This window comes from Ranitomeya variabilis, chromosome 2, assembly GCF_051348905.1.
Source record: "Ranitomeya variabilis isolate aRanVar5 chromosome 2, aRanVar5.hap1, whole genome shotgun sequence".
In the NCBI taxonomy this organism is placed as follows: domain Eukaryota; kingdom Metazoa; phylum Chordata; class Amphibia; order Anura; family Dendrobatidae; genus Ranitomeya; species Ranitomeya variabilis.
In genome coordinates this window covers 21,259,390-21,275,429 of record NC_135233.1, presented here as the reverse complement: position 1 = coordinate 21,275,429, position 16,040 = coordinate 21,259,390, and the positions used below count along the sequence as shown (strand labels likewise).

The 16,040-nt window shown below is 43.3% G+C and overlaps 1 protein-coding gene across 9 annotated transcripts in view; it reads left to right on the top strand.

The window, feature by feature from the left end:
• RBKS (ribokinase) overlaps positions 1-16,040 on the top strand; it is a 63,129-nt gene that overhangs the window by 26,918 nt on the left and 20,171 nt on the right. For all 9 annotated transcript variants that reach the window (XM_077282077.1, XM_077282082.1, XM_077282076.1 and 6 more), the window contains 5 exons: positions 644-707; positions 2,945-3,007; positions 3,835-3,999; positions 12,962-13,053; positions 13,176-13,364. In XM_077282077.1, the coding sequence (XP_077138192.1) occupies positions 644-707; positions 2,945-3,007; positions 3,835-3,999; positions 12,962-13,053; positions 13,176-13,364 (573 nt within the window). The remainder of the gene's footprint in view (positions 1-643; positions 708-2,944; positions 3,008-3,834; positions 4,000-12,961; positions 13,054-13,175; positions 13,365-16,040) is intronic.

Genomic DNA, 16,040 nt, shown 5'->3' with positions numbered 1-16,040 from the left:
CACCGGAGCCACACAACCATGTCAGGAATGTGCAATTAAAGGGGAGGTCTGGGATAAGTACAGAAGGTTTGCCAGAAACGGCGCCACATCTGTCCCAGTGTCTGGCCATGTCTGGTACTGCAGCTGATCACCATTCAAGTCAATACTAGGGGAGAAAAACAAACCTATTGCTTACCAATGTTCTGAAATCTGGAACCTTAGACCCCGCCAAAGCCGGCTCAGTGAGACCCCCACAGAAAACCCCAAATCTCACAAAAAGGGGCAACCCCTTTTCTTACTCAGATTACAACAAAATCAGGACTTTTAATTAAGCTGTTTTTGCCTTTCTTCCACCAGGGCGGATTCTGAGGCCTCTGCGTTGTGTCATTACTCTGTTATTCCTCCTAGAAATGTATCAGTAACGTTTTATAACGGAACGTCACATCAATGTAACAAGGTGAAGGGTAACACTCGGCGTTTACAGGAGGAATAACCGAGGGACTGAAGAGAAGCTCCCGTGTCCGCCTAGTCAGCGCTGCTCCGGCTAGGACTCGTTATATGGAAGAATGTTTCTATTTTGTGACAGCAAGCGGGGGTTTTATAAAGTGCACGTTACACAGTGGCGATTTCCAGATGTCTCATCCACATCTCTCTCTGGTTTCAGGTCGGTGACGACTCTTTTGGGAACAACTATATTGAAAACTTCAGGAAGAACGGTGTCTGCACAGGTAGCAGAGTTACTGCCCGCAATCTGCCCAGGTTTACACAGTCGGGGTGCTCATCTGACGCCATACTGGAAATGATGGGAGTGATTACTGGATTTTTGCTCCCCTATTTGCTGGTGTGTTGTCCATCGCTCTCGGTCATGTGATCGCGGCAGACCATCGCGCTGATGTCGCCAGTGGTATACACCTCTCCACAAAATGACACCGTAAAAGGAACATTGTCTTTAGCAGCACAGAGTATTTAAGAAACAAGAGTGCTGATCTTGTGGAAAGAGCTGGATCATCGGCAGCACAGAGCATCTAAGGAGAGTGGGGTGCGGATTGTGTGGGAGGTCAGAGGGAGAGTTACAGAGTAAAAAGAACGCCAACGGCAGCACAGAGTATTTCAGGAGAGGAGTGTGCTGATCATGTGAGAGGTCAGAGACTGAGAGCTACATAGTGGACGAGGCGGGGTACCCTACAGCACAGAGTATTTCAGGAGAGGAGTGTGCTGATCTTGTGAGAGGTCATTGACTGAGAGCTCCATAGTGACAAAGCGGGGTACCCTACAGTACAGAGTATTTCAGGAGAGGAGTGTGCCGTTCTTGTGAGAGGTCAGAGACTGAGAGCTACATAGTGACGAAGCGAGGTACCCTACAGTACAGAGTATTTCAGGAGAGAAGTGTGCCGATCTTGTGAGAGGTCAGAGACGGAGAGCTACATAGTGACAAAGCGGGGTACCCTACAGTACAGAGTATTTCCGGAGAGGAGTGTGCCGTTCTTGTGAGAGGTCAGAGACTGAGAGCTACATAGTGGACGAGGCGGGGTACCCCAGCAGTACAGAGTATTTCAGGAGAGGAGTGTGCCGATCTTGTGAGAGGTCAGAGACTGAGAGCTACATAGTGACGAAGCGAGGTACCCTACAGTACAGAGTATTTCAGGAGAGAAGTGTGCCGATCTTGTGAGAGGTCAGAGACGGAGAGCTACATAGTGACAAAGCGGGGTACCCTACAGTACAGAGTACTAGAGGAGAGGAGTGTGCCGATCTTGTGAGAGGTCAGAGATGGAAGAGCTACATAGTGACGAAGCGGGGTACTCCAGCAGTACAGAGTATTTCAGGAGAGGAGTGTGCTGATCTTGTGAGAGGTCAGAGACAGAGCTACATAGTGACAAAGCGGGGTACCCTACAGCACAGAGTATTTCAGGAGAGGAGTGTGCCGATCTGTGAGAGGTCAGAGACTGAGAGCTCCATAGTGACAAAGCGGGGTACCGTACAGTACAGAGTTATGCAGGAGAGGAGTGTGCCGATCTTGTGAGAGATCAGAGACTGAAAGCTACATGGTGACGAAGCTGGGGGTACCCTACAGCACAGAGTATTTCAGGAGAGTAGTGTGCCGATCTTGTGAGAGGTCAGAGACTGAGAGCTCCATAGTGACGAAGCGGGGTACCCTACAGTACAGAGTTATGCAGGAGAGGAGTGTGCCGATCTTGTGAGAGGTCAGAGATGGAAGAGCTACGTAGTGACGAAGCGGAGTACTCCAGCAGTACAGAGTATTTTAGGAGAGGAGTGTGCTGATCTTGTGAGAGGTCAGAGACAGAGCTACATAGTGACAAAGCGGGGTACCCTACAGCACAGAGTATTTCGGGAGAGGAGTGTGCTGATCTTGTGAGAGGTCAGAGACTGAGAGCTACATAGTGACGAGGCGGGGTACCCTACAGCACAGAGTTATGCAGGAGAGGAGTGTGCTGATCTTGTGAGAGGTCAGAGACTGAGAGCTACATAGTGGACGAGGCGGGGTACCCTACAGCACAGAGTATTTCAGGAGAGGAGTGTGCTGATCTTGTGAGAGATCAGAGACTGAGAGCTACATGGTGACGAAGCTGGGGGTACCTTCTTCCGCACACCGCCTTCTCTTCCGCCCGCCGTCCTCTCTTCCGCACACCGCCCTCTCTTCCGCACGCCGCCCTTTCTTCCGTGTGCTGCCCTTTCTTCCTACACACCTCCCTTTCTTCTGTGCCCCACCCTCTCTTCCGCACACCGTCCTCTCTTCCGCGCTTGTCGCCCGCTCCGCTCCACACCTGTTCCCAATCAGCATCTCACGATTTTTTGCCTTTTCTCTTGGCGCGGTGCTCCCTACTGATGTGATCGGTGCAGGATTTCTGGAGGGTGTAATATTTCTGTGATTATCCGTGTCCAGAGCGTCCCCATCACACGGCAGAGTCATGTCCGCGCCGTGATCACATTTTTTATTCTCTTGCAGATTTCGCATTTCAGACCGGAGCAGCCGCCACCGGAGCCGCATCCATTATCGTGAACGCAGAAGGTGAAAACTTCATCCCTGAGAACAGAAAGCGACATATACAGGAAAATGATGTATATGACTTCACAGCTGAGGGTCCGGCACAATTGTGTCCAGTCTAGACAATCCTCTGAGAGCTGCATACGTCAGAGTTTGCTACAATGTATCAGATGGGTTTAGGCTCACAGAGCGTCGTCTAGACTCTCAGCTGTGAATATTAAGTATTCGGTCAGGTCCCATTCACTAACAGCAAGCAGAGATCATAATCACAGTTAGTACACATGGGGAATATTGTCCAGCGAGACCGGCACCGATCCTGGGGCAGTAGTGAGCATGTGCAACCAGCACTAGTGATTGAAGCAGTGGTCGCACATGCTCACTACTGCTCCACGCGTAAATGGAATTTTGGGGCCCTTGTTTTCAGGATTGGTGTGGGTCCCAACTACCAGGCACACATTCATCATCTGTACTTTGTTAATAGGACCTTCCCTTTAAATTCCTTACTTATCGCCCCACCAGCTGCACAGCTACAAGGTAACATTGCCTGGTCTTCCCCCCAAAAAACAAGTCCCAATATGGCGATGGAAAAATACAAAAGTTATGGCTGTCGGAAGCAAGGAACAAATGAAAGTGTAAGAAACTAAAAAATTGTCCCATCCTGAAGGGGTTAAGCTCCACCCGAATCCACAAAAACGCTGAAAACAGATCTCGAATCCCCCCCACTATCACCCCTGTTTACATCATATGTACTCTCAGGGGTCTTAGTAATGGGGGTGATAGATTAACAGCTGACATCCAGGATTTGTTAGATTCTCGCTGACCGGACTGTCGCCATGATCTGTCTCCTGCAGGACAGAACGCCATCGTTATTGTTGCTGGGGCAAATCTCTTACTAAATTCAGAAGATCTAACAAAAGCATCAGAAGCTATAACCAGAGCCCGGGTCATGGTGTGCCAGCTGGAGATCAGCCCCGAAGTGTCGCTCCTGGCCCTGAGAATGGCGCACAAGAGCGGAGGTGAGATGATCAATGTCCGCAAATCACGCGGAACTTCATGTGAGACTCAAATGTATAATTCATCCACTTGGAGCAGTATTATAGTAGTTATATTCTTATACATAGGGGCAGTATTATAGTAGTTATATTCTTATACATAGAGGCAGTATTATAGTAGTTATATTCTTATACATAGAGGTAGTATTATAGTAGTTATATTCTTGTACATAGGAGCAGTATTATAGTAGTTATATTGTTGTACATAGGGGGCAGTATTATAGTAGTTATATTCTTGTACATAGGGGCAGTATTATAGTAGTTATATTCTTGTACATAGGAGCAGTATTATAGTAGTTATATTGTTGTACATAGGGGGCAGTATTATAGTAGTTATATTCCTGTACATAGGGGCAGTATTATAGTAGTTATATTCTTATACATAGAGGTAGTATTATAGTAGTTATATTCTTATACATAGGGGGCAGTACTATAGTAGTTATATTGTTGTACATAGGAGCAGTATTATAGTAGTTATATTCTTGTACATAGGAGCAGTATTATAGTAATTATATTCCTGTACATAGGAGCAGTATTATAGTAGTTATATTCTTGTACATAGGGGCAGTATTATAGTAGTTATACTCTTGTACATAGGAGCAGTATTATAGTAGTTATATTCTTGTACATAGGAGCAGTATTATAGTAGTTATATTCTTGTACATTGGGGCAGTATTATAGTAGTTATATTCTTGACATAGGAGCAGTATTATAGTAGTTATATTCTTGTACATACGGAGCAGTATTATAGTAGTTATATTCTTGTATATAGGAGCAGTATTATAGTAGTTATATTCTTATACATAGAGGTAGTATTATAGTAGTTATATTCTTATACATAGGGGGCAGTACTATAGTAGTTATATTGTTGTACATAGGAGCAGTATTATAGTAGTTATATTCTTGTACATAGGAGCAGTATTATAGTAGTTATATTCTTATACATAGGAGCAGTATTATAGTAATTATATTCCTGTACATAGGAGCAGTATTATAGTAGTTATATTCTTATACATAGGGGCAGTATTATAGTAGTTATATTCTTGTACATAGGAGCAGTATTATAGTAGTTATATTCTTGTATATAGGAGGCAGTATTATAGTAGTTATATTCTTGTACATAGGAGCAGTATTATAGTAGTTATATTCTTATACATAGGGGCAGTATTATAGTAGTTATATTCTTGTACATAGGGGCAGTATTATAGTAGTTATATTCTTGTACATAGGGGCAGTATTATAGTAGTTATATTCTTGTACATAGGAGCAGTATTATAGTAGTTATATTCTTGTACATTGGGGCAGTATTATAGTAGTTATATTCTTGACATAGGAGCAGTATTATAGTAGTTATATTCTTGTACATAGGAGCAGTATTATAGTAGTTATATTCTTGTACATAGGGGCAGTATTATAGTAGTTATATTCTTGTACATAGGAGCAGTATTATAGTAGTTATATTCTTGTACATTGGGGCAGTATTATAGTAGTTATATTCTTGTACATAGGGGCAGTATTATAGTAGTTATATTCTTGTACATAAGGAGCAGTATAATAGTTATATTCTTCTACATAGGAGCAGTATTATAGTAGTTATATTCTTATACATAGGAGCAGTATTATAGTAGTTATATTCTTGTACATAGGGGCAGTATTATAGTAGTTATATTCCTGTACATAGGGGCAGTATTATAGTAGTTATATTCTTATACATAGGGGCAGTATTATAGTAGTTATATTCTTATACATAGGGGCAGTATTATAGTAGTTATATTCTTGTACATAGGAGCAGTATTATAGTAGTTATATTCTTGTATATAGGAGGCAGTATTATAGTAGTTATATTCTTGTACATAGGAGCAGTATTATAGTAGTTATATTCTTATACATAGGGGCAGTATTATAGTAGTTATATTCTTGTACATAGGGGCAGTATTATAGTAGTTATATTCCTGTACATAGGGGCAGTATTATAGTAGTTATATTCTTGACATATAGGGGCAGTATTATAGTAGTTATATTCTTATACATAGGGGCAGTATTATAGTAGTTATATTCTTGTATATAGGAGGCAGTATTATAGTAGTTATATTCTTGTACATAGGGGCAGTATTATAGTAGTTATATTCTTGTACATAGGGGCAGTATTATAGTAGTTATATTCTTGTACATAGGAGCAGTATTATAGTAGTTATATTCTTGTACATAGGAGCAGTATTATAGTAGTTATATTCTTGTACATAGGAGCAGTATTATAGTAGTTATATTCTTGTACATAGGGGCAGTATTATAGTAGTTATATTCCTGTACATAGGGGCAGTATTATAGTAGTTATATTCTTGTACATAGGAGCAGTATTATAGTAGTTATATTCTTGTACATAGGAGCAGTATTATAGTAGTTATATTCTTGTACATAGGGGCAGTATTATAGTAGTTATATTCCTGTACATAGGGGCAGTATTATAGTAGTTATATTCTTGACATATAGGGGCAGTATTATAGTAGTTATATTCTTGTACATAGGGGCAGTATTATAGTAGTTATATTCTTATACATAGGGGCAGTATTATAGTAGTTATATTCTTATACATAGGAGCAGTATTATAGTAATTATATTCCTGTACATAGGAGCAGTATTATAGTAGTTATATTCTTGACATAGGAGCAGTATTATAGTAGTTATATTCTTGACATATAGGGGCAGTATTATAGTAGTTATATTCTTGTACATAGGGGCAGTATTATAGTAGTTATATTCTTATACATAGGGGCAGTATTATAGTAGTTATATTCTTATACATAGGAGCAGTATTATAGTAATTATATTCCTGTACATAGGAGCAGTATTATAGTACTTATATTCTTGTACATAGGGGCAGTATTATAGTAGTTATATTCTTGACATAGGAGCAGTATTATAGTAATTATATTCCTGTACATAGGGGCAGTATTATAGTACTTATATTCTTGTATATAGGAGCAGTATTATAGTAGTTATATTCTTGACATAGGAGCAGTATTATAGTAGTTATATTCTTGTACATAGGAGCAGTATTATAGTAGTTATATTCTTGTACATAGGAGCAGTATTATAGTAGTTATATTCTTGTACATAGGAGCAGTATTATAGTAGTTATATTCTTATACATAGGAGCAGTATTATAGTAGTTATATTCTTGACATATAGGGGCAGTATTATAGTAGTTATATTCTTATACATAGGGGCAGTATTATAGTAGTTATATTCTTGTACATAGGAGCAGTATTATAGTAGTTATATTCTTGTATATAGGAGGCAGTATTATAGTAGTTATATTCTTGTACATAGGAGCAGTATTATAGTAGTTATATTCTTATACATAGGGGCAGTATTATAGTAGTTATATTCTTGTACATAGGGGCAGTATTATAGTAGTTATATTCTTGTACATAGGAGCAGTATTATAGTAGTTATATTCTTATACATAGGGGCAGTATTATAGTAGTTATATTCTTGTACATAGGGACAGTATTATAGTAGTTATATTCTTGACATATAGGGGCAGTATTATAGTAGTTATATTCTTGACATATAGGGGCAGTATTATAGTAGTTATATTCTAGTATATTGGAGCAGTATTATAGTAGTTATATTCTTGTACATAGGAACAGTATTATAGTAGTTATATTCATGTACATAGGAGCAGTATTATAGTAGTTATATTCTTGTACATAGGGGCAGTATTATAGTAGTTATATTCTTGTTCATAGGGTCAATATTATAGTAGATATATTCTTGTACATGGGGGCAGTATTATAGTAGTTATATTCTTGTACATAGGGGCAGTATTATAGTAGTTATATTCTTGTTCATAGGAGCAGTATTATAGTAGTTATATTCTTGTGCATAGGGGCAGTATTATAGTAGTTATATTCTAGTATATTGGAGCAGTATTATAGTAGTTATATTCTTGCACATAGGGGCAGTATTATAGTAGTTATATTCTTATACATAGGGTCAATATTATAGTAGATATATTCTTGTACATGGGGGCAGTATTATAGTAGTTATATTCTTGTTCATAGGGGCAGTATTATAGTGGTTATATTCTTGTTCATAGGAGCAGTATTATAGTAGTTATATTCTTGTACATAGGGGCAGTATTATAGTAGTTATATTCTTGTACATAGGAACAGTATTATAGTAGTTATATTCATGTACATAGGAGCAGTATTATAGTAGTTATATTCTTGTACATAGGAGCAGTATTATAGTAGTTATATTCTTGTACATAGGAGCAGTATTATAGTAGTTATATTCATGTACATAGGAGCAGTATTATAGTAGTTATATTCCTGTATATAGGAGCAGTATTATAGTAGTTATATTCTTGTACATAGGGGCAGTATTATAGTAGTTATATTCTTGTACATAGGGGCAGTATTATAGTAGTTATATTCATGTACATAGGAGCAGTATTATAGTAGTTATATTCCTGTATATAGGAGCAGTATTATAGTAGTTATATTCTTGTACATAGGGGCAGTATTATAGTAGTTATATTCTTGTACATAGGGGCAGTATTATAGTAGTTATATTCTTGTACATAGGGGCAGTATTATAGTAGTTATATTCCTGTACATAGGGGTCCGTATTATAGTAGTTATATTCTTGTACATAGGGGCAGTATTATAGCTGTAAAACCTCACACCAGAGGAAATCAGTGATGGTTATGGCCATGAACTCCAGACTTCAGGTCATCAGATTTTGTGCAGAAAATTCTGCACCCCAGTCCGCAATGTGTGCACATAGCCTTATCCCGGAGGACACCAGCGATGTTGACTTCCATGGCCTCCAGACTTTAGGTTATCATTTCTGTAAAGCCTCCCCCGGAGGAAAGCAGCGAAGGTAACGGCCAAGGCCTCCAGACTTCAGGCTGTCAATGCTGCAAAAGATTCTCCACAAAGGGTTAAAAACGGAATCATTTTTATTTATGTAATGTTAATTTGTCCGATTACTTTTGAGTCTCCAGTTGTATCTGTCATTTCACTTTAAATCCAAAATGGTAAAATAGCGATCTGCAGAGCTGAAATCACAAGGATTCGGGCACTGGTCAGATCTTTCCGGGCCGATCTGTATGTTCTTGTCCATAGGGGAAGTTTTGGCAGATATCTTGCAGTATAGCAGTAGACCTTTCTCTGTGATCACACCCCGTCCTCGTGTCTTGGGGATAGCACTACTTTCCCCTTATGCACTAGTCTCGGGCTGCGTTCACTTCGCTCCCGGATGGGACATTTGGTTTTCATTGAGGAAATCAGCAGATATTTTCCATTAGATGGACGGGGAATGATTGGCCCCAGCTGCAGGGATCAGCGCTCCACATTGTTGGGGCCACGAGGCCGCCAGGACTTATGCAGATCAGCGGCTCTTCAGGCTCCGGTTTCTTTATATTGAGGATATTTCAGCCATTCCAGGTGTTCAGAAGATATCGCCTGTTTAGGTCACGATGGCCCCCGGACGGCTCTGCAGTAGGAGTCTTGGTTACAGGATGTAGAGCTGAAGCCCCTCCATCATCAGACCCTGTCCATGCACCTGGAAATGCTGGGTGTAACCATCTGCCGTCGCTGCAGTAGGGGGCATCTTACCGCTCCAGTAGGGGCATCTTACCGCTCCAGTAGGGGGCATCTTACCGCTCCAGTAGGGGCATCTTACCGCTGCAGTAGGGGCATCTTACCGCTCCAATAGGTGGCATCTTACCGCTCCAGTAGGGGGCATCTTACCGCTCCAATGGGGGCATCTTAGCGCTGCAGTAGGTGGCATCTTACCGCTCCAATAGGTGGCATCTTACCGCTGCAGTAGGTGGCATCTTACCGCTCCAATAGGTGGCATGTTACCGCTCCAGTAGGGGCATCTTACCGCTCCAATAGGTGGCATCTTACCGCTCCAATAGGGGGCATCTTTACACTCCTGTAGGGGGCATCTTACCGCTCCAGTAGGGGGCATCTTACCGCTCCAGTAGGGGGCATCTTACCGCTCCAGTATTGGGCATCTTGCCGCTCCAGTATTGGGCATGTTACCGCTCCAGCAGGGGCCATCTTACCGCTCCAGTAGGGGGCATCTTACCGCTCCAGTAGGGGGCATCTTACCGCTCCAACAGGGGCCATCTTACCGCTGCAGTAGGGGGCATCTTACCGCTCCAGCAGGGGCCATCTTACCGCTCCAGTAGGGGCCATCTTACCGCTCCAGTAGGGGGCATCTTACCGCTCCAGCAGGGGCCATCTTACCGCTCCAGTATTGGGCATGTTACCGCTCCAGTAGGGGGCATCTTACCGCTCCAGTAGGGGGCATCTTACCGCTCCAACAGGGGCCATCTTACCGCTGCAGTAGGGGGCATCTTACCGCTCCAGCAGGGGCCATCTTACCGCTCCAGTAGGGGCCATCTTACCGCTCCAGTAAGGGGCATCTTACCGCTCCAGCAGGGGCCATCTTACCGCTCCAGTATTGGGCATGTTACCGCTCCAGTAGGGGCATCTTACCGCTCCAGTAGGGGGCATCTTGCCGCTCCAACAGGGGCCATCTTACCGCTCCAGCAGGGGCCATCTTACCGCTGCAGTAGGGGGCATCTTACCGCTCCAGCAGGGGCCATCTTACCGCTCCAGTAGGGGCCATCTTACCGCTCCAGTAGGGGGCATCTTACCGCTCCAGCAGGGGCCATCTTACCGCTGCAATAGGGGCCATCTTACCGCTACAGTAGGGGGCATCTTACCGCTCCAATAGGGGGCATCTTGCCACTCCAGTAGGGGGCATCTTACCGCTCCAGTAGGGGGCATCTTACCGCTGCAGTAGGGGGCATCTTACCGCTCCAGTAGGGGGCATCTTACCGCTGCAGTAGGGGGCATCCTACCGCTCCAGCAGGGGCCATCTTACCGCTCCAGTAGGGGGCATCTTACCGCTCCAGTAGGGGGCATCTTACCGCTGCAGTAGGGGGCATCCTACCGCTCCAGCAGGGGCCATCTTACCGCTCCAGTAGGGGGCATCTTACCGCTCCAGTAGGGGGCATCTTACCGCTGCAGTAGGGGGCATCTTACCGCTCCAGCAGGGGCCATCTTACCGCTCCAGTAGGGGGCATCTTACCGCTCCAGTAGGGGGCATCTTACCGCTCCAGTAGGGGCCATCTTACCGCTCCAGTAGGGGGCATCTTACCGCTCCAGTAGGGGGCATCTTACCGCTCCAGTAGGGGGCATCTTACCGCTGCAGTAGGGGGCATCTTACCGCTCCATTAGGGGGCATCTTACCGCTCCTGCACTGTATTTAACCTAAGATTTGCCTACTTTGGCAGCCTCGCCTGGAGGAGGGTGAATTCCAGGGCACCCTCCACACAGCAGCCACGCGATTGTGAATGCAGCTTTGGATGTGATTTGAGTAAAAAAAAAAAAACCTCATTTAGGCTGGTTTCACACTTGCGTTTTGATCTGCAGCGTTTTAGCGCTAAAAAACGCATGCGTTTTTTTCTATACTTAACACTAAAAACGCATGCGTTTTGACGCGTTTTTGGCAACGCATGCGTTTTTTGACGCGTGCGTTTAGTTGCAGAAATGCAACCTGTAGTAATTTCTAAAAAAATGCATTGCTGTCTATGTAAACGCATGCGTTTTTATAGAAAAACACAAGAAAACACAAGAAAAAACAAGAAAACCCTAACCCTAAACACAAGAAAACCCCAACCCTAGGGTTACTAGGGATCCTAACCCTAACCCTAGGGATCCTAACCCTTAGGGTTAGGGTTAGGATCCCTAGGGTTAGGGTTAGGATCCCTATGGTTAGGGTTAGGATCCTAACCCTAACCCTAGCTATTTCTGTTTATAGTGGGTTTTCTAGTTGATTTTGATGATTGGCAGCTGTCACACACTTCTCAGCATGCGTTTAAAAAACGCAAACGCAGGAAAAAACGCATGTAAACGCGGCAAAACGCCCTTTTTTTTTCTGCATGCAAAAACGCATGCGTCTAAAAAAAGCGGCGTTTTGTCACCTTTACATGCGTTTTTTCACCACATGCGTTTTTTTTAAAAACGCTGCAGATCAAAACGCAAGTGTGAAACCAGCCTTATAGGGAATTTTTGTTCTCATACATTTATGGCAAATGTAGGAATATTTACACATGATAGATTGGGGCCCCCATTCTCCAGATGTTGGTTGGACCCTCATTAATCATACATTTCTGGTAGATCCGCAGTGACGTCCCAGCTGCCATTACTGTGCACGTGCAGCATATTATTCTATACATCCATCTATACACATTGCGCAAATTTTAAAGGGCTCACCGCACTCCTAACCGGTATATTCATTACATTGCCAAGTTGTGTTCATACTTTACAGTTATGAATCTGATGTGTATGCTATGGCGCCACCTGCTGTTTACATTGTATAGCAATCCGCACATCCCATCAGTGCTTGTGGTTGCACATGCTCAGTCCTGTCCACCTAATGAACTTAGTGCCGGTTGTCACACATGCTCAGTCTCGTCCTCCTGAATGAGCCAAGTGCCCGTGGTCTCTTTGTAGTGACTCTGTGCTCACTTCAGGACAGTCAGTATACATAGTTTCCTGCCTGGTTGTCAGGGAAGGGACGGAGGCTCCACAGTACTTGGCAGTACAGCAGCGAAGATTCTGGTCAGCTGCCAGAGGGGGAAGGAGACTGATTTTGTCCTGCCATGGGATATATGAAAGCAATAAAAAATAACAAAAAAGGTATTTTTCTATAAAAAAAATACCGACACATGGTTTATTAATAGTATTTTGGATCTTTTTCTAGCAGTGATTCATGGGAGGGTCTCTAACGTGGATGGTAGGTGACTGCTCTGCTCTCCTGGGCGGTTGTATCTCAGATCCCCGCTCACAGCCTGCAGTGTAAAGCATCATTGTGCATGTTTTTTTCTTTTCTGCAGTGAAGACGATCTTTAACCCCGCTCCTGCCATGGCTGATCTAGACCCTGCCTTCTACACGCACTCTGACATCTTCTGCTGCAATGAGAGCGAGGTGAGGACACGGCGCTCTGCCCGATCAGTGGTCCCCAGGCTTCCATTAATGGGTCCGCTGCTCATAGTCCTAAGCTTTGGTGACGGACATTGTCATCCTGTCTGGTCTCTGTCTATTTGCAGGCAGAGATATTAACGGGCATCCCGGTGAGGAGCGCCTCTGATGCCGGAGCTGCCGGCGCGGTGCTGCTGGCCAAAGGTTGTCGTCTGGTCCTGGTCACCTTGGGAGGAGAGGGATGTGTGATCGTATCCAAGGAAGACCCGAGAGCCAAACATATCGCCGCACAGAAAGTGACGGCCGTGGACACCACGGTACGGTAGAAGGTCCGGGTCTCAGTATCGATTTCGGGCTCCTTAAGGCTAACTCCCATCTGCACAGATCGGTACTGACACGTAGTGACACTTTTGGAATTTGCTTTTTTGTTAACATTTTTAGTCATTTTTGAAAAATTCACATTTTTTGTTTTTTTGAAGTTTGTTGCATAGGAGACCGACCACCACTGCAGCCTTAGCAGCGGTGGCCAGACATGCACAGTGCCGACAAGCTCACTCTGGACCAAGCTGCAGACCCGGCAGCTGAGAAATGAAAATTACTAATATCTTGAGAAAAGCTGTAAATGTTAACAAACCGCAGATTGCCGAAGTATTATAAGCACCATCCAACACCACCAGTCGTCTATGCAGATGGGAATAATCCTTGACAGGTTTTTCCTACCCGATCTGAGAGCAACATATTGTAGGGGCAGAGACCCTGATTCCAGCGATGTGTCATTTACTAGGCTGCTTGATGCAGTTTTGATATAATCGCAGTTTTTTCTGTTAAAGATCTAGCAGACCTCTGAATGCCGAGCTCTGCATAACCCCACCCACAGCACTGATTGGCTGCTTTGTATGTACACTGTGCATAGGCAGAAAGCTGTCAATCAGTGGTGTAGGCGGGGTTATATAGAGCTCATGAATATGGAGGACTAATGGCAGACCTCTAATGATAATCTCCTGCTGATAAAACTGTGATTTAATAATTTTACAGTAAGTGATCCAACAAAGTTGAAGAATAATCCTGAGATCTGTCACTTTGTTTTTAGACAGGTGAAAGATTTATGTTGTTGTTGTCTCCACCAGATAGAACTGTGCCATAACCTCAGCTGTGAGAACTAATAGGTCTTTACAGGTTTTCAACATCTGAAAGTAAACAATAGTGTCGCCATTCACTGACTGCAAGCAGAGATCTTGAAAAATTATGTTGGTACAGATACTATTGCTGCCCTATCCCCATAAGTCAGGTAGGCACAGACAGTACTGCCTCCATGTCTCATAAAATAGATGCTATTGATGCTGATATTACTACCTTCCTGTAAATAATGTAGATAAAGATAGTACTGCCTCCTTGTCTCTCCCTTTGCATGATGTTGGTACAGAGAGTGCTGTCTCCTCATTTCAAAAATTAGGTGATGTAGACACATAGCATTCCCTCCACATCAGTAAATAATGAAAGCACAGATAGTACTGCCTCCCTATCTCTATCTGTAAATAATGAAGGCACAGATAGTACTGCCTCCCTGTCCCCATCTGTAAATAATGAAGGCACAGATAGTACTGCCTCCCTATCTCTATCTCTAAATTATGAAGGCACAGATAGTACTGTCTCCATATCCCCATCTGTAAATAATGAAGGCACAGATAGTACTGCCTCCCTGTCCCCATCTGTAAATAATGAAGGCACAGATAGTACTGCCTCCCTATCTCTAAATTATGAAGGCACAGATAGTACTGCCTCCATATCCCCATCTGTAAATAACGAAGGCATAGATAGTACTGCCCTCCTGTCCCCACCTGTAAATAATGATGGCACAGATAGCACTGCCTCCCTGTCCCCATCTGTAAATAATGAAGGCACAGATAGCATTGCCTCCATATCCCCATCTGTAAATAATGAAGGCACAGATAGTACTGCCTCCCTGTCCCCATCTGTAAATAATGAAGGCACAGATAGTACTGCCTCCCTATCTCTATCTCTAAATTATGAAGGCACAGATAGTACTGTCTCCATATCCCCATCTGTAAATAATGAAGGCACAGATAGTACTGCCTCCCTGTCCCCATCTGTAAATAATGAAGGCACAGATAGTACTGCCTCCCTATCTCTATCTCTAAATTATGAAGGCACAGATAGTACTGCCTCCATATCCCCATCTGTAAATAACGAAGGCATAGATAGTACTGCCTTCCTGTCCCCACCTGTAAATAATGATGGCACAGATAGCACTGCCTCCCTGTCCCCATCTGTAAATAATGAAGGCACAGATAGCATTGCCTCCATATCCCCATCTGTAAATAACGAAGGCACAGATAGTACTGCCTCCCTGTCCCCACCTGTAAATAATGAAGGCATAGATAGTACTGCCTCCATATCCCCATCTGTAAATAATGAAGGCATAGATAGTACTGCCTCCATATCCCCATCTGTAAATAATGAAGGCATAGATAGTACTGCCTTCCTGTCCCCATCTGTAAATAATGAAGGCACAGATAGCATTGCCTCCATATCCCCATCTGTAAATAACGAAGGCACAGATAGTACTGCCTCCCTGTCCCCACCTGTAAATAATGAAGGCATAGATAGTACTGCCTCCATATCCCCATCTGTAAATAATGAAGGCATAGATAGTACTGCCTCCCTATCTCTATCTCTAAATTATGAAGGCACAGATAGTACTGCCTCCATATCCCCATCTGTAAATAACGAAGGCACAGATAGTACTGCCTCCCTGTCCCCACCTGTAAATAATGAAGGCATAGATAGTACTGCCTCCATATCCCCATCTGTAAATAATGAAAGCACAGATAGTACTACCTCCATATCCCCATCTGTAAATTATGAAGGCACAGATAGTACTGCCTCCCTGTCCCCATCTGTAAATTATGAAGGCACAGATAGTACTGCCTCCATATCCCCATCTGTAAATAACGAAGGCACAGATAGTACTG